At 46.5% G+C, this 22148-nt stretch overlaps 1 protein-coding gene across 2 annotated transcripts in view; it reads right to left on the reverse strand.

Moving 5' to 3' along the window:
* Positions 1-7157: 7157 nt before the first annotated feature.
* Positions 7158-22148, reverse strand: part of COQ8A (coenzyme Q8A) — a 41718-nt gene continuing 26727 nt past the window's right edge. The window contains exons 6-15 of one of the 2 annotated variants that reach the window (XM_080615336.1): positions 19323-19445; positions 15264-15349; positions 14011-14151; positions 13648-13729; positions 12676-12769; positions 11970-12111; positions 10700-10807; positions 9906-9971; positions 9064-9150; positions 7158-8595 (exon numbers count right to left, since the gene is read on the reverse strand). In XM_080615336.1, coding sequence (XP_080471462.1) covers positions 8302-8595; positions 9064-9150; positions 9906-9971; positions 10700-10807; positions 11970-12111; positions 12676-12769; positions 13648-13729; positions 14011-14151; positions 15264-15349; positions 19323-19445 — 1223 coding nt within the window. In that variant the 3' untranslated portion in view covers positions 7158-8301. The remainder of the gene's footprint in view (positions 8596-9063; positions 9151-9905; positions 9972-10699; positions 10808-11969; positions 12112-12675; positions 12770-13647; positions 13730-14010; positions 14152-15263; positions 15350-19322; positions 19446-22148) is intronic. The other variant, XM_080615337.1, reaches the window with a different exon arrangement.

Consider the following 22148-nt stretch of genomic DNA (forward strand, 5'->3'; position numbering starts at 1 on the left):
ACTGCTTTAGCATTCAGATTTGACATCACAGCAGCTTGCTGTCCCCATGGCTGTCCCCTTCACTTGTTCCAGTTCTCACCTTCATCATCCTAACCCTCCCCATTCCCTGTCTGAAAGTGATCTGGGAGTGGGGTACAGAGGAAGGTAGAAGCTGGTTGTCTTCAGCACCATTTGGCACTGCCTCACCCTCCTTTCCCCAGATTTGACAGCAGCAAATGAGCAAAGCTAGGGTGTTGGTAAATATCAGATGCTGTAGATTTGTATTTGTATTGGTTTCCTTTTTGTGGTTACAGCTGCTTCATTTTTAAAGATATATTTATCCCACCCCCCTTTCCATCTCTCAAAAAGTAGCTTAAGTAGACCAGACCAGTATCAACAAGAGAAACTTCAGAGGGATTTTGTTTTCATACAATAGCTCATTGTACTGTACAAACGTAGCACAGAGACCCCCTTCCCCTGCATGGGGAATGATCAGTATGTCAGAGGCACATAAAAGCTTTCAGCCACCACGTTTGAATGTCAATCTGATTGTCGCCAGCAGATCCTTATTGATTAAAATGATGCATATTTTACTACAGTACAGAGTTTAAATAAATAGGCAGATGTTAGATTAAAATACGTATGTATATATTCAAAGAAAAAAAAGCATTGTGTATGCAGCAGAAGATGGATGCTTATTTAAGAGAGCCTTTAATTTAAGATTTGTGTTGTCCCTGTTTTCATGCTTGGTAATATACAGACTTGGAGGCCTGGCCTAAAACCTTTCGCAGGACAGACACCCCTTTTGTGTAGCACTCGCTGCACTGCAGGAGAGGTCCCTGCGGTGCTTTCACCATATTTCTTTCCTTCTGGCAGTAGCATAACTGAAGCTGTAATTCCTACTTTCATGTTAATCCCCATTCTTTGCAAAAATGACAATTGGGAAGCAACCCCCTGTCCCAACCACCAGGGTCAGCCAGTGGCTGCCCTAGTTTCTAGTGTGCTAGCTGTGCAGCTTGAGGAACCTTAGAGCATGCTACAGTAGAGGCAGCACGGGAGTTCAGTGCAGCAGGATTCAACAGGAAAACTGTTTCCCTGGGTCAGACTTTGGCCAGGTTTAACTCGGAAGGGAGCAGTCTTCCACATCTCCTTGACCATCCCTAACCAGAAAACTGTTACTGGCATTACCAAATACTAGTTTCTAACACACATCAGCCAAATGAGTGCCCTTAGCCCAAAGCTAGCCCTGGCTAGCTATGCTGTCGCTGTAGCAACCAAGAACCTTGAAGACTGACCTCAGACTGTTCACACTGTGGTAGTCAAAGATGCCTAGTCACCCACAACTGCCATGCTGGCAAGGATGGTTTTCCTCTCCCTCCCTCCCTGTGCTGTGGGTTTGTGCAATTGGTAGTTGTTTCTATGTGCTCACCTGCTGTTTGGTTCCAACAGCAGGTCAGGTTGGAGGGTGGAAAGTATTGCGGTGGAAGACAGAGCCCACTGAAGTTGGTCATGCAGTCAACAGCATAATGCGAGAGACTGATGTACAAATGGATGCTAAGAGGAAGATGTCTCTTTATTTAGCAAGGCAGATGTGTTTTTCATTTGAGAGCGTGTTCAGAGAAGCCTCTCCATAGTACTGTTGCTGGCTTTATACTATGACCATACTCAAACACGTAAGGGCTTTTTGTACTCGAATACTGTTTTTGTGGGTTTTGGAAACTTGTTAAGGCTCTTGTTAAACCATTCCATTTTCTTGCCGTCAGCAGTATGTAGTGTTTCTCCCACGTAAAGATGTTTGGAGTTCTCCAGTTTCTGTCTTCCCTTACAGAAGTTCTAGGTAATTTCAGACCATGTACGGACATTTCCAGGTATGATCTAAATGTGAAACAGGGAATGAGACACAGAATTCTCTAATCCGTTTAATCATGCTGGGTTTCCTAGGTAAGAATTCTCTTTCACTCTGAATCAAGAGCCTTGTCCAGGTTTTAAGCTCATTAAATGTTATTTGGGGACAGGAATTCAAGAAATTTGTTTAAAACCCATCATGCCAAAAGCCTGTCGCTCTCCTGTTTGGGTTTTTCAGAGTAGCAAAGCTGGTTGTGTTGCTTGTTGTTAAAAGCTTTACCAAACAGTTAAAGCTCTTGAAATTAATTCCTCCCAGAGAAGTGTTCAGTCTTTCTTAGGGACAGATATGCAGGGTGGTACTGGCATTATTAAAATTCCACATCAGCTTCTCTTTAAAGGCTGCATATTGCTTCGAGTATAGCCACTGCTTTTTCCCCACAATTCCCTCTTTTTGGTGAAGCATGCCCACACACTTTTCAAAGCCTTTGCAGACTAGTTTTGTATTTGCTGTATGTTGTATTTAAACATTAATCTCATTTTGATGTTGAGAGAAACAGCAGTCACTGAAGGTAGAGCAGCCTGCCTGACAGTCCCAAGAGAGGGGCACAGGATCTTTTTTTACTAACAGGTGAGCTAATGCTCTATCTGAAAATGGAACCTGAAAAGCCACAACACAGCAAATAATTGAGTAAACCCCTGTGTTTACTCTTGTTACGGTGCCTGCAATCTATTAATATCAAAATCTGGCATTTTCAGGCAGAGCATAGGTCAGCTGTGTTACAAAACTAAGCTCTAGAGCCCTACCCTTTGTACGCCACATTTTCTAAGCCTTGGCAATCTCCTTTAGGATTACTATATTTAATCATCAGTTTGGTACCGTGCAGTTTTATACACATTTCTTCAAAAGAGAAACAGCAACTGTTCTCTCAGTTGAAAAGCAAATGACCACATCACTTATTTGAAAAGAGAAGAATTGTCCTGGGACTTAAATAGTTTGATATATTTGGGGACCATTTGATGATACACTCAATTTTAAACTACACTCATCTCTTTTTGTTGCTATGAACACTGAAACCATACGCATACTGTAGCTGAGCTTTCTAAACACTCATTGGGCTAGGAAAAGTAACTTGGTCATTTGAACTGTAAGACTCTTGACTGGTATCTCGAAGACAGTTGTCTCTTAGGGTTTGATGTTTGCTACGTTGCACTGTAGCGTTGCTTCAACTTCACAGTTAGAGGCCTGCATTTTGTTCAGGGAGCTTTCAAATCTCCCATTGAGTTTTTGACTGTAGCATATGTTCTCTGTACACAGTATGTATCTATCTAGCTGATCTGTTCCTTTTGGCTGAGACTGAAGGCATTTGCATTTTTGACACAGTTTAAACATTTGGGTTGTTGGGTTTCTACATTATTTTCTTTCTCTTGTGATGGCAACAAAGGATCTGAAACAGATTCAGGCAGCTACTTGAGGATTCCAGGTTACAGAATGAAAAAGGGTTGGTAAAAGTTTTCCCCTACACGTGCACGCACACAGGTACGTGGCTTCCTTCCACATTTCATAAACCCAGAAGCAGGGTTATAGCACTCTCTTCTCTCTTGCCTTTGACCTGTAGAAGACAGCTGGTGGTTTCAAACAAACATTCCTGCGGCTGTGGTGAAATAGTTGCTTCTTTTTCCTCTCAGTTGCTGTGGCTTGGTATGAATGTGCATTCTGCCCATTTGAATGGGTTTCCAAACTTGAGTCAGGAATGTTACCTCTTTGATATGATTCTGATGAAATTACAAGCCAGGTGTGCTATTCTCAGGTATACAGCAGAGGGAAGTTAAAGGTCTTGTCATACCAAAAGAGTCTAAAAAGCAGTTTATTTATAGAAATGTAGTTTAACTGCACGTTAACTAGTTCACAGCCTTTCAGAACGCAACAGCTGGAGTATTAACACGGCAAGAGATTCTGGCATCATATTGTCTTGCACGGCCAGACCCTGGATGACAGGACAGACATGCTCTTGGGTGGAAGAAGGTTTGCTTTTTGTTTTATGCACGCTGTTTAAATGAATACATTAAGGGTAAAATTTATTGCAGTGCAAGTTCCCCCACCTCCTGAGCTTTAGGCTGAGAATCAAAGTGGCACGTAGTAACTTCTGCTTGGGGGTTTTGTGTTAATAGGAGTCGTTTCCAGGGAGGAAATGGGACAACTTTCTGCACTAACCCACTGTATTTGATAAGCGCTCCCAGAAACAGCCCTGCTGCAGGCTTCCCGGTCTAAATTCCAGCTCTCTCTTTGTCTTTTGTTCCAGCCGCAGCTCAGTACAACCTATTTTCATTCTCCATTTAAGAAAGTCTCATCCACAGGGAAGAAATCCACAACCAAATCAGTGTTGGTATTTCCGAGCAATTATACCTGCCTTTTTATGTATGACAGTTTCATATCATTTATTTTTGAAATATGGGGTTTTTTAGGTTTTTCATTGTAATATTATTGTACAGTTTTGCATGGCATAGATGTAATCACTTTTTTGTTTTAGAGTATAAAAGCTGACAAGTGTGCGTGTGGGGGAAAGATTCTGCTTTTTGCCTCTTCTCACTCTTTTGTTTAATGCCCTCAATGTTGTAGGGGACATTGTAAGAGATTCTCTGCTACAGAACAATGATGTAGATTCTTTTGCACAGAAATATTTAAGGTGGGAAAGTCAACAATGTAAAAATGACTTACCGCCAATATTTTATGTTGGTAACACACTTAATATTAACCTACTTTGATGTACTGCAATAAAACAGGGAACTGTTAGAAATGCATGTTCTGTCTTTTTTTCCTACCTCTCCATGCTTGGAGGAGGAAATGGAAAGGGGAACAGCAGTGTTCTTGAAGATAAAACCAGCATGTTGGAACACATCTGTACCAAGTACAGAGAGGGGAAGAAAAGGAATATCTGAGAACAAATTGAAGTCATTATGTTCTGCTTTAGTATATTCAACTTCATCAAGTACACTTTTCTTGACCTTTTTCTTAGGTCATCTGTTCTGTGTCAGTATTTGTAGTCATTGTGATGTTCCTCCTTCATTGAGCTACGTATCAAATGTTTAACTGTCCTAGTGTTAGATGCTGGATTTTTGAGTTCCAAATTCACTTTCATGCATCTTTAAGTGCATCTCAAAATACCTGTGAAGTTTTGCATGTGCCCTGACCCTTTCACATCATCCACCCATTCCTGCTGATGCTCAGCCTGGGATTTTCTCCATACCAGAGGCTGACTGGTGGGACCTCTTCATTCGTTGTTCCTCTTCATTCATTACCCTGTTGCCAAAAGTCCTAGCTTTGATTACATGCTTCACCTCACACACACGCACCCCTCCTGCAGGAACACAGGACTGTTCTGTGACTAATGTCCCTCTCCTTCAGCCAAAATTACTACTTTTTCAGCATCCTCCCCAGCTGATGTGAATTTAAGCCCATGGCCTCATCCCATTCAGGCCACTGCAGGTTTCTCCTAACTGCTTATGCTTTGTGAAATACCATCTGTTTCCTGTGCTCTGACTTTTACAATCAGTGCTGTATTTCTGATTCCCCAGGGTTCCAGTTGCACCATCCCAGCTGTGAAGGTCTTGGGAAACGGGCCTTCTACTGTCAAGGGATTTGGACATTAGAAAAGCAGAAAGTAAGCTGCATGTTAGGCTTCCTGTTCAGCTCCTCAGCATTCATTTTCTGGCTAAAGGTAGGAAAATCACTGCTGCCACACATGGAAGCTTGCTGCAGTAGAGCAGTGTTTATATCCTCAACCTACGTGTGTATAGTTCAAGCAAATGCAGTAGCTGGAAAGAGCAAGCAGCAGTGATCAAGTGTAAAGACCTGCTCAGTGTAAAGTGTCATGGCTGCTTTGACTTGAAGCCAGAGCAGAGTGTTTCTGGCTCACCTTTTCTCTGTGGCTGTTACACTGACGTGCAGCTCATGTCACAACTCCACAACTCTCCCTGGACGGAACTATAGAAATTATGACTGCTCTTAGAACATACACAGAAGGACAGGACCAAGAGCTCCAATTTGCTGTCCTGATAAACACCTTCTGCTAGTTGCTACCCTTCAGGCAAATGCAAAACAACTCCATTTTTCAGCTTGATGCTATTCTTAAACATGCTTTCTCTCAGTTGGATTAGATTCTCTTAAACGTCTTTTCCAACCTAAACAATTCCATGACTTTCAAAGGAAGGGAAGTGTTTGCTGAGAGTTAAACACACATGCACCAGCATGGTATGCAAGAGATCTGTGGCCACGTGAACAAGCACATTCTCATTTCACCTAGTTGTGCTTGCTGCAAAAGTGAACTGTAATGCTCTGAGTTATTTTACCTTCTTTGCAAGTTCTCTGAAGATTCCAGCTCTGAGTCTTCAGTTTCAGAAGTTCTGCTCTTGAAGCTCCCCTAATCCAATGCCCTTGGCAGCTTTTTACACTTTGCTTTTTAACCTTTAATAAAGGAATTTAACATCTTAATTTCACTGCTTTCACAGCTGCAGGATCTAGATCCAAAGGAGAAAAACTAAGCAATGTCTGTCAGAACCCAAAACAACAGGAAAGGTGCCCTACCAGTGTGCAAAGTTAAACAGTTTAATGCAAAACAATTACTTAACAACAGAGTTCACTCTTCTCAAAGGGTTAGGAATAACCTGACCACTACTTATAGTTGAAGTAAACAGCACTGGATCTTTCTCAACCAAGTCTTAAATGAAGCAGTTTATATATTTATAATCTTGGAATAAAGGTAATGCAATACCCCGTTTCCTTCTTTCTCAAGAGGTCCAGCCTGAGGGAGAGCATTTATTCACTTACCTGTTCTTTACCTCTACAAGTGTCAGCAGTCGGGATTTCTTATGTCCTGAAGCTTAAGATCATATAAACTGTGTTCCTGGGCTGTGTTCAGTGAGTAGGACCAGCTGAGCCTGCTGCTAAATATCTGGCAAGTGCCAGATAAGGACATCTGCCTTAATAGCACCAGGTAAGCACCAACTGCAACAGCCATGCTTTCTGCACAAGCGGAGGAAAGGCAAAGAAAGAGACCTGTGTCCAGGAGACTGGTAACAGAATGATTAAAACAAAGGGGAAAAAGGAAAACAGGTAATTACCAGGGGTTCCCATGGCCAGACCAATGTTCAGGATAATGTCCTGCTGGTTCATGGTAAACTTGTCACCATCACTGTTAGCCTTAGATAGGCAGCTTTAGAACTTTAGTACATTCTTGGAACAAACAGCAACTGCAACAAGAGGAGGCTTGGAAGCTTGTCCTTCAGGCTCAGCTCCTGTTTATCCCACAGAAGAGGACACAGTTCACTTGGCCAGTCATTACCTCACCAGAAGATGACAAAACAACTGCAGGGAGAAGGCCCACTGCACAAGCTCTTGTTTATTGAAACCAGGAAGTCATACAGGTACAGGCGTTGTACAAAAACCAATGAAGGTAAATGTCCTAGCTTGACTCCAACAGTTTAAAACTGTGCGTCTTGGTTTAAACGTGTGACATTTCAGCAAAAGCTTGAAATGCTCAAGAGAGACATAATGTGTTTGTCTGCCTTGCCCTAAGTTCTGCATTACAGGAAAACAGAGAAACAGACCAGCTTCTTGGTTAGGAGTCCAGCAAGCAATTTGTGTCAGAGCTGTAGTTTATCTAACCCTTGGGGAAGCCAGGACCTACCAGCCAGTGCAGAATCCCACCATTCGTGCTCAAATCCAGCTCTGCCGAGAGCGTATCTGACTCCCAGAACCAGGATGGGTTGTGTGAGTGTATGTATGTGTTTAGAAGACATTAGCATTCAATTCTCAGACTTCTAAAATACTTCCTAGGTTTTTACCTTGCAAGCAAGGAGGCAGAAAGCATAAAACTTTATCCTATATACACACCCCCACCTCTGCATCAAACCTATGTCAGTAAAATCTAGGAGGATTCTTAGACTGCCACCACCTCACTTACAGAAATGTGGGGGGGAAGGTGCTGAATTTGTCTGTGGTAGGGTACACCTTAATTAATTCATTCTCTAATTCACGGTATGAAAACTACTTGAGCTCCACCTTAGCACAAAAGAGGGAAAGATTTTAAAAAACAACTTCTTTGAGTATTACAAACAGGTTTCAATAGTAAATTCTGCTCCTGTCCTCCTGCCCCCACTCAGTATAAAACCCAACCAATACACAGCCACCATCACAATGTTAAAACTGCATCCCCCAGGCAGTTGGCTGGTGCCTTGACACGGTGCAGAAGCACTCAGGAAGATAAGTTTCCTTTGGACTGTACTGGCAGTCAGCGTAGGACAGACACAGCATGAAAGAACAGCTTTGTCCTTGTGAAACGCACACTTGGCTTCCAGGGCACAGGCTGCTGCATCTCAAGAGGATGGAGAGCTGGGGTGCAACACATGGGAGGCTAGAACGCTCTCTGCAAGGCTCAGCTGAACTGCGCCCTCAGAACAAGAGTCATTAGTTCATTCTTACTACTCCCCTGGCTTCTTGCCCCTGCTGCTCCAATATTTGCTATATGCCTCTTGGAACATGTTTTTGCAGGGAATTTTGGCCTTCAGTTTGGTGCAGATAAGGAAAGAACCCCCCATCTTCCGATGAAGAGAGTATGTCTCCTCTGGCGGAGGGACAAGCCGATGCTTCAGCATGATTGGGATTAAACCATGGATCTTTTCAGTAGTGCTTTGGTTGCCGAAATCAAAAGGTTCCTCAGATGCAAAAGCCTCTCCCAGGATGAGGACAGCATTTAAGTGGGCATCTTCCATTTCCTACCCAAAGGAAAGAGGCATAAACAACATCACTAGCCATGTTAACCACCAGGGAGAAAAAGGAGGTGTTCTAGCACTAACAGCAGCAGCTCAGGAGAAATACCTATATATCCACAACACAGGTAACTTCCAGCCCCTAGCACGACCTATGAATGTTTGGTTAATACAGTTTTGAGCAACTAAAACTTCCAGAAGGCCACCTGCGCAGTCATGAAACTTCAGCAGTCATGCAGGGGGAGAGAAGGAAGGACTGAGGTTTGGGGTTAGCTGTGTCATCACTACTGCTCCTGCTTCCAAAAGGAAGTCACAGAACAAAAGCCAAAGCCAGTTTGCCCTCCTCCCAAATCTTATCAACAGGGCTTTGAGACTGATACTGACTTTAACCACACCAAGAAATCTGGGGAGTCCACAGCCACACAACAAACCGATCAGCAGCTACCACTAAAAGCAGACCCTTTAGCTCCATACCTTGACTTCATAACCAGTGAGGAATTTCATTTCAATAGACTTCTTCAGTACTCTCTCTCTGTCCATGTCAGCAGCTGCCTTGATTACCTGAAGAAGAAGAACACTTTCAGAAGAGCTAGGGATGACTTGAGTCATGTTTTGAGTACAACTACTACACAGGTTACAGGTGCACATGCTGCCCGCTCACTTCCTTGCCTTTACCCTCCAGGGCACACTGGGCAGTTTAAGAGCTACTGGCCAAAAGATAGAGCTGCTGGCTCTCCAAAACTCTTCCTAGTGGGGCTACACATAGATAGCCCACAGAGCATAAGAGACATCAAAAAAGCTTCACAAATCCATCTGTTCCTCCCCCAACCAAGTAATAGAACTAACTGTGAGAAGCATTAGGTAACATCTCCAGGCCCCTGCAGCTCAGTTTATCAAGTGCAGAACATGGTGATCACCAAGGGAGCACACAACTTCACATGAATTTATCAGTCTGTAAGCAAGCTAGAAAGCACTGGAAGAGAGTGATCAGAACAAGCAAGTCCTGCACACCCTCATCTAAAAGAATCACTGTACTCTGAGTGCTCTGCTGCCCAAGTCTCCCAGTAAGCAACATATCAGGCCTCCAATGTTTGCCATGCAATTTAGACATCCAAACTCAGATGGCCAGAGGCCTGCAGCAGACATGCAGAAGACTATGGTAAGGGATGAAACAGGAACAGAGATCTCTTTCTTGCCTCCAGCCCCACCTTAAATGGATCCAACTGCAAAGTGATACAGCCAAGAGATAAACATAAGCTTGCAAATACTCCTAAGAGCCCCAGTGCAGCACTCCAGGACACAGAGCAAGTCCTCACCTCTATGTAGACATCCGTGAACTTCTCATCAAACCCTCGTGTTGCTCCAAAGTCCAGCAGCGCCACCTGGAAATGGACAAACCCAGCTATAGTACAGTGCCAACCACTCAAGCAGAGCCTGACCTTAAGACTGCTGATGTTCTCAGGAAGCTCAGCTGGATGGAGAGCCTTTCCACTGCAGCTGAGCTTCCCCCATCTCCTTTATCCCCTGACAGCAGCACAAGCATTTGGACATTGTACATGGCAGAGGGTATGGCTTGTGCTCACATTGTCACTCCTGCTCAGCTGGTCACTCTACTCAGGCTTTCCATATGGGGGCAGAGCAGTACAGAACCTTTTTGCAGCACATTCCAACACAGACCTCAGGGATGAACAAGCAGTTCCATCTGACCTGCAGGGCACAAGCAAGCAGCCAAACCCACAAGCAGGACATCTGCAATTGCTACCCTTCAGCACAGCTGAAGACAACAGCATCCAGTTAAAAGAGTCCTTGGCTCAGGTGTGCACTGGTAGAGCACTGCCAGCTTTGAAACAGATCCTGAGGCTACAGAAGTAGCTGTGATTTGATCTCAGGCCAAAGACAGGCAGCCAGCCAGGGCTACAGGAGCCCGGCTCTCCTACCCAAACTGAGCAAGGACAAGTGGGAAAGGGACAGGTTTCACTGTCCTACCTGTCCAAGGCTCAAGGACAGAGACCTGAGAATCTCAGTCAAGGCTTGTGAAACTTTGGGAGTGGGGAATAATCAAAACCTAGTGAAAAATCAGCTCCTGTGCAGACAGAACAGCAAGGCTTACCTTGTGCAACTGCGGGTCATAGAAGAAGTTTGACCAGTTTGGATCAGTCTGCATATACCTGAACTCAAACAGCTCCCGCAGACACAGGACCAGGATGTTGTGACAGATCTTGAAAAGCAAGAAGAGAAAGAAACAAGTCAGTTAGGACTGACATGCACAGAGGAAGCAAGAGCAGCAGGCCCTGAAGAACCCTCTGCTGAATGACATACTACAGCAAAGCTCTTCTCTGAGGAGACTTAAACTGGAGCCTGTCCAGCAGAATAACTGACAGCCTCTTCGGCCCCTCTTCAGCTTCTGCAGCATCGTATCCAAGAGGGAGGGAGGAGAGCACCAAATGCAAGCCAGACCCTGCTACAGAACACCACCATTTGAGTGAGAAGGCTGTGGGTCAGCCAGGCCAGACACATACAGTAAAGAAGGGCTTCTGCTGCAGCAACACCCCACCTCACAGCCTTTTAAAGGCAGCCCTGATGATACAGCAGCTCACTGGAGGAAACAAGCCCTAGGAACAGACAGCTCAGGGGTCTCAGGCAGCCAGCTCTGACAGGGCTTCAAGTCCGATGTGATGCCGAGATCTGCTTCTCTCTAGAGAGGCATATCTAGAGAACACTCTCTGCCTCCCTCCCCAGTGACCCACTAACAGCTGAGAGCTCACACCAAGGCAGAAAGAAAACATAAAAACCCCAAATACCAGGACAGTTATTTCTGCTATGGAACAGCTGCTTGTCTGAACACAGGCCTCCAATCCCTTACTATATTCAGCACCAACGCCCACCCAGCCCCACATCCCCCCTCCTCCTGTTTACAGAGAGGTACTTTTCCAGCAGCCCTGCACAGCACAGGTCAGTCCCACAGGAGTGGATGACACCCAACTGCTTGCACCAAGATGATGCTGCATTCCTGCCCAGAGAGCAGCTGTAAAACAAGACCCCTCTCCCCTAGCTGACAATCCCTCCCAAACTTAGGGTCATCAAAACAGGGCATCTGAGTTACACAGCTCAGCTACCTCCTCTTCAGCTGTCCTTGCAAGGCACCCCCTCCAACCTCTCCCCGCTGAATGCCTAGGCCAGCCTGGAGAGATGTCACAAAACTGCCAAACTCCCTGAACAGCGTCCTTCCAGGAGGCTCCAGACAGTTCCCAACTCAAGCACTTCTCTGTGCTACTCAGGGTTTGCCCTTCCACAAAGCATCCCCTGGTCTAGCAGTCACCAGGCAGGCCAAGCACACTGCTCTGAGCAAGGGGAGAAGCATCACTACCACCCCACAGTACCTCATTTCGGATCTCTTGGCTCAGCCCGACACCTTGATCCAAGGGGAAGCCAGACACCAGCTCTGTGGTCAGGACATGCTTGCTGCACAGCTCATCCACGACTTTGGGGATGTAAAAGAAGGGGTCATCTTTCAGCAGCTCCCTAGGGGAAAGAGAAAGGGGAGAAAAACGTTCAGAGCCCGGAGAGCAGCCAGCCCCTCCGCAACACCTCACACAGCCCACGGGGGCAGTTCTGCAAAGGTAGAGAAGGGGTGTCAGCCTGTGGCAGCTCTTTCTCATCCAGCCTTCACACAGAAACAATCTGGACCCCACTGCACAGGCCGTACTGGTGGTGTGAACTGCTGTAAGAGCTGAACTGAAAAACCTCCTAAGCTAAAGGATGGGAGAAGCTCATGACAGGCTGACATAAGAGTACACAGAACGCAACCTGGCTTCAGGAGTTACTGCACTGCACGTGGCAAAACAGCCAGGCTCACACTGAAGGAGACAGGACATGCTATCACATTTCAGCTGACTGAAAACACGCCTGGCTGAGACAAGGTGGTAATTCCAGAGGACAGCTCCAGCCACGCACACACCCCCTTCCCCTGTGCTACATCCCAGGGCACAGCATTCATCTTCCTGCTGTCTCTCAAGTTAAGTAACCCCCCTGCATTCCACACACACAGGGAAATGGGAGGGGCTGAAGGCAGTGCTGTGAACATACTGGAATTTCCTCGCACAGGCAGCTTCTCTCAGGTAGTCACACTCCAGGGCCAGCTCTCTGCTCACAACTTCAATCAAGTGCTCAGGGAACAAACCTGAAAGTCAAATAGCAGAGAAGACAGTAAGCTTAGAAAGAAGGGCCCCCTCAGGCTAAGCTTTCCAGAGCTGCAGCTGAATACAGGAGGCCCCAGAGAGCTAAAGCATGTTTCCAACTAGATGCAGGTTCTCTGGGTAATCCCAGGCCAAGGCTATGCAGGTGATCCTGTATCAAGGTACATCCACACTGCTCTTGTGCAGGGCTCTGTCCTCCCCCAGCTCCCACCCCACAGCCCAAGCTGCCTGTTCCCTGTATTGGCGTGGCTGTGCACAGACACACACCAAGAGTGGAAGGACCCAACCACCACCTCAGGCAAAAGCAGAAGCCTCTCCAGACCGTATCTGCCTACCACTAGGAATAGGCACTGCTAGGCAGAAACAGTCAGCATGTCAAATGCTGAGCTGCAGCAGCACATAGCCAGGGCCTGAGCTGCCAAGTCCAGTCTTCTCCATCTTGAGGCTGGAAAACCAATCTACTTCTTGAGCCCGATGTGGCAGTAGCCTCTGCATGGCCCTGCCCAGGCACCACTGTGTGAGGTGCATGCCTATACCTAGCCATGAAAAACCACCCCAGGTACACTTCCCACCGAGTGGACACAGGAACAGGCACATGCCCAGAACAGGCAGTGGCAGCTCTGCAGCAGGAGGGGAGCAGAGCATGGCTCCCCAAACTGGCCCTGCACCCACTACCACAGCCACTACCCCTACTGCAGGAGATCTGCTCCTGGGCAGGCTTAGCAATTCTGAAGTCCTTTTCACTGTTACCTCCCTTCAGTCTATGGAGAGACATAGGTAGTGTGCTGCTTGAAAGGGGCTGGCAGAACTCAAGACATGCCAGCAGGAACACAGGGCCTGCCAAAAGGCTCTCCCTTCTTACCTTCAGGGAGAATATTGCTCATGCTCAGGACAGTCATCAGGTTGTTAACATCACTGGTGATGCTCTGGGCAACTCCAGGGTACTGCAGGACAGAATAGGAGAGGACAGTGGTGAGACTAGATGACCTGGTTGTACAGAATAAGATAAAATCTAAAAGTAGAAGGGGTCCCTCACCACCATTACCCCCATGCTGCAGTGACCTTTTCTGTCTTCCCCCTCTGCTTGCACTTGGTAAGATATTTCTGGACCCAAATATTCACTTGCATTAAAATGTTCCTTATCCGTCTAGTAATCATACTCATGCAGCATCCCTGCCCTTCTCTGGGCACAGGCAAGAGAAAAGGCTGCTCTCCTAAAGCCCACCTGGATTTTCATGGCAACTTCTTTTCCACTTTTCAAGCGTGCCAGGTGAACCTGACCAATTGAGGCAGCAGCAAAGGGACGTTCTTCAAAGGACTCCAGTTTATCCCTCCAGTTGGGGCCAAGATCGTTGTTCAGTGTTTTCTACAAACAAAAAGAAAGCATCAGGGTATGGGAAGCAAAGATGGAGGATTTTGCTGTTGGAAATGCCATTACTCTAAAGGTGACTTATGCAGCCTACAGTAGTTCTGAGTACCTATCCCCCTGCTTTCCACATTGTCCTCCATTCCTCACCATTGCACACTATCACAAGGAGCGGTCCAGCCAGTAGTGCTCCCCCAGCACTAAGCACATGCTGATCATATCTGTGTGAGGCTCTGTTGCTGTGGCTGAAAGGACAGATCTCTAGCACAAAACATTGCTGCCTTTGCAGTACAGAAGTCCCCTTTCTGGTACTGTATCTTCCAGAAAATGAGCAAGGAGTTACGTATTTCTCCTCTTCCATCATGCTGCCAAGCTGGACAGAAGCAACCCAGGCATGCAAGAGTGACCCTCTAAGGCAATACTGACAATTAAACATCACAGCCTGCTTTAACAGCTTTTTTGCCACATTGCCAGACTGCCGTATTTAAGTCTTGGCTCTGCTCAGTGTCTTTCACAAGACAGTTAGTGCTCACAATTCCTTTTGCATCACCCTTCACATCTTAATTAAGAGAGGGGGTTAGAGTGAAAGCGAGAACATGTACACTGGGAAAAGCAAACTTAAGTTTGCTTCATTCTGGCTCTTCTTGATGGTGTGTTAGGTTTAACCAAAAAGGTAAGGGCAAAGTGGCTGTTAGTTTTCTACCAGACTAATGCTTTTCTGTTTATAAAATGGGATGTAGGCACTGCTACACACTGACTTAACACCCATGAGAAAGACAAGAGAGGAAACAAGAGAAGGCTACATTCAACAAGACCTTATAATCATGTTTGTAGACAACATCCTGTTCCATCAGCACAGTCTTGGGACATAAACTCCCTCCCCCCTCATTTTTCCCTCTGTCTACAGTTGAGCTTTAAAATGTTTTGAAGACAACCAACAACATGTAACTGAGGAAAGGAATCAGATGTTACCCACAACTGAAAATATGCTACAGAAGAGAAAGAATACTCTTCAAGATGCCCATCCACCTCCCTTCATAGGGTATGTCACAGGTGACATTTATTCTCTCATTGTCCTTCCTCCCCAGTAAGTAGGAAGGACCATTCCTCACCATCATCTGCTTTATCGGCATGAAGTCAGCACTCTGGCGTACACGTTCAAAAATCCTCTGGAGATGGGGGTTGATGAAGGCATCATCTGCCAAGGGAACAGCACACAGCAGTCAGTGCAGGCTCTGCATTCTCCCGTTGTTCAGCACACAAAGAAACATGCACCCAGACAAGCCAGGCCGTCCTGCCCCCGAGCACACCCTAAATAGTCCTAGCTCAGCAACTCTCCATACCCAGAAGCAGCACCTGAGCATCAGAGCTCTAGAAATGAGACAAACACAAGTCCTGTGCACAAGCAGCAAAACAGGAATCTCCTCCCTCCTTCTCACTCTTGCCAAACACCTGCATCTCACCCAAACGTCTCCCAAGCCACCCTCCTGCTGCAGCAGGAGAACATTCCGTGCACCCATCCCCATTACCAAGGGAGAGTATGAACAGGCTACAAAGCATGCTGAGAAACTTTTTATGCCTTGGAATCAAGCATCACTTGTCACAGTGCTCCCTGGCTTTGTCCAGCAGCGCTGCCGAGAGCAGTGGGCAGCTCTGCACAGCACAGAGGCTTCTATGTGATGGTAGACTGCACAAACCCAAGAGCAGACTGCTCTGCACCAGCCTCTGTCATCCACCAGCCCATCTTCTTGCTGACAGCAGTACAGCATTCAGGTCTAGGAGAGGCCAACGTGTCATGGAAACGCAAGTCCCAGAAGGAACCCCCTGGAGAGGTATCCCAGCACTCCCAGTTTCGTGGTGTGGTTTAATCCAGTTCATTTTAAAGGGGCAAGAACTTCTCTAGAAAGCTGTGCAATGGCAAAGCATCACTTATGGAAGTGCTGAAGTCTTAGAGAAATCAGGATTCAGCATATGCTACTGTAAACACCTACCCAAATGCAAAGCAACTGCAAGTAGGAAGAAGAAAACACAGCTGAGCCAAAAGTAAGTTATGTTCAGAGTCAGAAGGACTTAGCAAGCGAGTATTTACACTTGGAAGAAAAAGAAGGGGTAGGGGCATCTTGCAAGATTAATCCTCTTCTTTAAGCAAAGACTTCCACAACAGCTCACAGAAAGACCAACAGTTCTGGCAAACTCCTCATAAAGGATTATGGAGGAATTGGATTTATCTGCTTGCTCCCCCAACACTGGGTAAATCCAGGCTATCAGCCTTGAGAACTCAACATGCACGTGTGCTTGTGACATTCAACCAAGACTCTGCCATTCCTCTGCATTTACAGATGCATGTACAACTGTAATTCTCTCGCAGGAAACAAGAAACAGACAGCTACCTTAAGAGCACTGTCCTGGGAAGAAGGGTGGAAAGATATGGCAAGAAAAAGATACAGAATGCAGAGATGAGACATTAACACTCAACACTAGAAATCTACAAGCAGCATTTAAAAGTACTAACACATCCCTACTGTGGAATCAACACAGGAGTTTTCAAGAGGAGCTCCCATTCTGTCACTGCAAGTCAAAGCTTAACAGCTTTGCAGGATCAGCGAATGGAGCTCCTGTTGTGATGTTACAGCCCTACAAGAAGGCTAAGCATTGCATTTGTGTGCATATTCCTAACACTGAAAGAAAATTCTGCTCTGTCATTGATGGTGTATCACCAGCAAGCCTCTGAGCATCGTAAGAAGTATGTATATGAAAGTACTAATCATCATGCTGTACCATGAAAACTTGCACCTGCTATGATGACTGCACAGAAAGAGAATGGACCTCACTAAAATCAACTCCTGCTCCCAGAAGCCGTTTGTGTCAAGGTATCAGGCTCTGCCACAGGCATTCAGGATCAGCTTCTGTTACTTTGCTTATTGCTGGTATCCAAAAAACTCACCAGGTATTTCAACCTGAGAGGGCATTCTTAACTGGGGTTGCTTGGCCAGCACTCCTGCTCATGAGTGCAAGGCCAAATAGCCAAGAAACCTGCAAGTCTAGAGTGACTGTATCGAAACTCAGCACCAACGTTTAAGTTAGTCAGTCTTTCATGCTACGGAGGCAACTGATAAAACCAGGCTTACAACATGCTGATGAATAAGGTTATACAGCTTTGCGGTAAGCTGATGAGGCCTAACTGGAACACAACACAAAACTAGAGTCCAGGCAGGGCACTCCTGACTAGCAAATGCAGTTGCCTTTCCTTCGAGATCACATGTACCAGAACACAGGATGACTTGGGACCCCTGGCATCCTTTCTGTGTGTGATCTCCAGGGATGCGGGTCCCTAACAAAGCCACTGACTCCCTGAAGCAGACATCAGGGTTTTTAAAGACGCTGCTTTCTAACTTCTGCATGGTATAGCTCAGCTGCACCAGGGCAAGGCAACAGAGCCGCTGTGCTCAACTAGCACACGTGCCTGTTCATAGAAGCAGCCAATTCAAACTCACCAGGCCACAGAGAAGCCCACCAAGTGTCAGAACTGCACGAAACCCTCCTGCCCAAACAGCCAGCCCAGGAACAGGTACTCTGCACTGCAGGGAGTGTCTAGCTTGTTTCCCCACAGCTGCCCCTCAGCCAGGTTACCAGAGGCCTACATTCACACCAGGCATTGCAGCACTCCGTAAGTGCTTGTCACAAGAGCGAAACAAGGGCTGGGCAGCACACTGACATTGCTAGAGGTTCTGACACCGAAGTGAAGTCCATCAGCAAGTGTTTGACACTCCTGCCAGAGCTCAGTAACATTAGGAGACAGCAGGCAAGTGACGAAATCCAGAGCTGGCCTTTCACAGCTATTCCCTCCTCACTTGCATCCAAGCCTAGGGCAGCTATGACCACGTACATGGGTACACATCAGGTGCAACTCTAAAGTGTCCTAAGAATTTAAAATTAATCCCCCTGTATGGCAGACAGTTGAACTTCAGAGCTGATTTCCAGGCATGGTTCGCTCAGCCCACAGTACCAGAGGCACTGGCCACAGAAAGCAAGGAGCACAAGAGCTCCTCTTGGATCTGCACTGGGAACCATCAGCCTTTGGCACCTGGCAGTTTCTAGAGGGTGAGAAAACAGGATATGGATGGCAGCCTTTGACACAGCAGCTGCTGCCTCCCACTGAGCTGTGTTAACATTGCCAGGCACGCACCTAAACCAAGTGATGAGCAAATGAAGGACGACAGAATATCACAATCAGGGCTCTCTGGAACAGAGAACAGAACTTGCCTTATTGGCCTGCCCAAGCTATTTAATACAATACTAGATCAGCCCCATCAGTCAACACCTACAAAAACTCAAGTAGAAGCACAAGCCAAGCAAGCAGAGTACTTCAAACACCCAGACACTGACTCAGTTTCACAGACATCTTGAATGCTGTATCCAGACAAGTGTAACAGCTATTTTTGGCTGGCTCTTTCCTCCACTATCAACTTGGGCAGAAGGCACAGTGGATAGTTCCAGATAAGGTTTGTATTCAACACACCTGCTATCTCCTAGGAGTAGCCCAACAGTTCATGCAGACACTAATGTCACTCATGCCTTCACCTGTGATCACCAACTCCAGAGCCCAATGGAATAAGTATCCATTTGAAGTCTTCAAGATGAAAACAAGTGGTTTATGCCCGATACGACTGTCAGCTGGACTGGCCTTTCCAGCACAGCTGCAGTGCCAACAGAGCATGTAAGCCACAAACAGGCTGCATAATGGGAGAGGGCTGTGGATACAACTTTGACCACCTTTGGTGATCAAAGAACAGGACGATGCTCTTGCCATCCTCCTCCTCCTCCTTTCCAGGACACCTGCCTGTAGTGTGTGATACAGCTCTGCTTCTCAACAGCTGCTTTCAACACAGGCATTAAAATTAACAGTGTCACCTTATTTTTAACCAGTTTCAGTTATATGCCTGACACAATACAGACATTGGGAAAGTGGTGGTCTGGAGTGCACGTGTCTGATTATTTCACACTGGCATTAGACTGAACTGAATCAACCATCTCTCCATCGCTGCTCTCAAGAAAAAGCCACTTGTCTCCACATTCACTTGGCACCGAGTGATTGCAGACAGCGGACCATGTATCACAAGAACTCAGCTGCCCCACCTGGCAGCACCACCAGGTGCTATGCTGCCACTTACCTTGAATGCTTAACATCTGTCCCAGCTTCAGCGCTGCTCCCCGGACCTTGCACAAGGTTCTCACAATCCTTTCTGCATTGGCCTCCGACAGGAAGGGGCTAGAATCCATCAATGCCTTCTTCCCTGAGGACAAGGAGAGAAGGCACATGGCTGAGGAACACCCTTACCAGCAAGCTCACTTGCTGAGATGTAGTGTTAGACCGCATTCAATAGGAGGTTTGCCCTTCCCCACAGAAGTCAAACCAGGATGACACTCAGTGCCTTCACTGCAGCAGAGGGGCACCGTCTGAAGCTGTACAGGTATCCTTGTGACACCTTTGCCACTGCTGGCTTGGCAGTCAACAGCAGCAAGTCACAGCCTCCCTGAGTGTCTGTGCTGCTATGCAAACTGTCCAGGATCTTGGGGGGGCATACATTGGCATATGATCCAATTGCATCACCTAGCTCAGCCTAAAACCCTACATAAAGGTCTCCCAAGTCCCACATCATAGGCTGCAGCACAGCAGAGCCTCAGAAGAGCAGCAGGGCTGAGCCACAGCAAGGGGGAGTTGTCAAAAGCCTTAGGAGTGCACTGGCGTAGACCAAGAATGTGCTTGGCACTTCTTAGGGTGTAAACAGGGATTCATGCCAGTGCCAAACCTCTTATCTCATCCAAATAGTTCTTGCCCAAAACATGTATGTTCATACACAAGCACATATTGCTGTGCAACTGCATGTCCAGAGTGCGCTGTTAATCTGTTGAGAGCGGACTCAGCCTTCACATCTCAAAGTCAGGAGGCTTGGAACTCTGGAGAGTAGAGTGCTTAGAGCTGTCTAACAGAGCTCTGCCTCTAAACGATCCCATCTCAACTGTCCCATGTGGAAAACTGTATCCTTCACAATGACAAGGCAAATAATCCCTTGTATGAGCTCCATCAGACACACAGGAGCTAGGGAAATTACCAAGTCAAAGCCTTACATTTCTCCACACCACCTGCACACAAAAACATCCTCCTTTGAGTCTGCAGTGCAATAAAGGAGGTAGTTAATGATTAGAATTGTCTCCAGAAGCCAATGAATCCTGATAGTTTTAAAAGAGTCTTATCAGAGAAAGAGGTAAACACAGGCACTCCCCATCCTCTTCTTCCTGGCATGCTTCTCACTGAAGTCAAGCCTACAGGGGCACTACCTGATCACCAGGCAGCCTGACAGCATGTGACAGCTCCTGCTTGTTCGTGTACATTGCTAAAACCGGGCATGAACAAGAAGGTGACCTGAAAGCAGGAGTCAGAAGCAGGGCTCTGTAAATGGCAAGGGGAATCAGACACAGGCTTCTAAGGCTAAGTGGAAAGGAAGTGGACAAGTTCATGCAGAAATGTGCCCATTTTGACTAAGACAACATTTTTCCCAAAGCTGTACCTTTCGATGCTACAAATTATTTCCTCTCCATCTTAAAATGGCAAAGTTGGGTTGGTCTGGGTTTTGTTGTTGCTGTGTTGTGGTTTGGGGTTGGTTTTTCTTTTACCTACTTCATTAGGGAAAGAAAAAGGGCAAACAGAAGTCACATCTAAACAAGCTGTGGCAAAACAAGGAGACCTCAGAAATGAAGGCTCCTGCAGCCACAGTGCCTGGGGCCTGTCAGCAACGTTCACAGCAGAGGCAGCAGGCAGATGCCCTCAGGGGTGCTTGACCCACATTTCCTTTCCAAATCCAGAATCAGCAGGAACCCTTGTACATCGGTGTGCATCTCACAGCAGCATCACTGCTCTTCCACCTCCTTTGCTACTGTCAAAAGGAGAACCAGCCACTGGGCTTTCTGTATATTTAATTTTAGGACCATCTGCCACACACACTTTGGAGCAAGGTAAGAGTCCAGAACACAGCCTAAGCACTTTGGACTGACAACTCAAGGAAACCACGTTATTCCTTTTCATAAGAAAACGACTCTACAATTCAAGCCTAGGCCAGCTGCCAGCCCTCTGGGGCTCTGCCTGGTCTGGTATTTGCACAGTGCCTAGTACAGCTCATTCAGCAGTTAAAGCTGACCTTGAACCCCAAGTCTCTTTACTAGCAACAGCAAGTACTTACCTGGGCACTCTTACTTTTATTCCTGGACATTTATTCTACCTTCCCATTCCCACCTCATGTCAGCCTGGCACTTCAGATTCGCACTCTAAATACCGAGACTGCCAGTTAAGGTCACCAGTGATCGAGGTTATTTTTGATTACCTGCATCAGTCTACCTGGACAGCAGGCATCTGTGGTCCCTCCATGTGATAACAGTAACGGAAAGAAGTATAAGCCATGCTACTAGGATCACTTGTAGCTCAGGGGTTTCTAGCTTTCGGTTTTGTGACTGAAAGGTCAGTGTTTACAGCTTCATTTTAAACGTGTGAAGCCACCTTCACTTGTACTCACTGGACAAGAGAAGGTTCTTTCTCATTACTCCTGGATGCCAGTGACAGTGTGAAATTCTGAGGCATGCCTTTGGGCCTATACACACCCCACTCGTTTAAGTCTGAAGTGCCAAGAAGTTACTTGTAATATTGCAGCAGTGGAGAGAGAAAAAGACATCCTCTACCAGCTTCCAGAGAACAGGACCATGGTGTCATTTTCAGAGACAGGTCTTAGCCTGAGCTTATGGTGCTGGCAGCCAGAAAACTCCAACACAAATGCCTCAAGCTGAAGTCGCAGAAGGGGTGAAGAGGTGTTTTTAAAGAACTGCAGAGGTACCAATGTCAAGAGATTTCCTCCAACAGCTAAGGCTGGTATGGCCATAAGAACAGTAAGATAATGGGATCTTGGACTCAAAGCTATGTACTTATCCTCTGCCATGCGTTTCTGCCG

The sequence above is a fragment of the Psittacula echo genome, assembly GCF_963264785.1.
Source record: "Psittacula echo genome assembly, chromosome: 4".
Lineage (NCBI taxonomy): Eukaryota > Metazoa > Chordata > Aves > Psittaciformes > Psittacidae > Psittacula > Psittacula echo.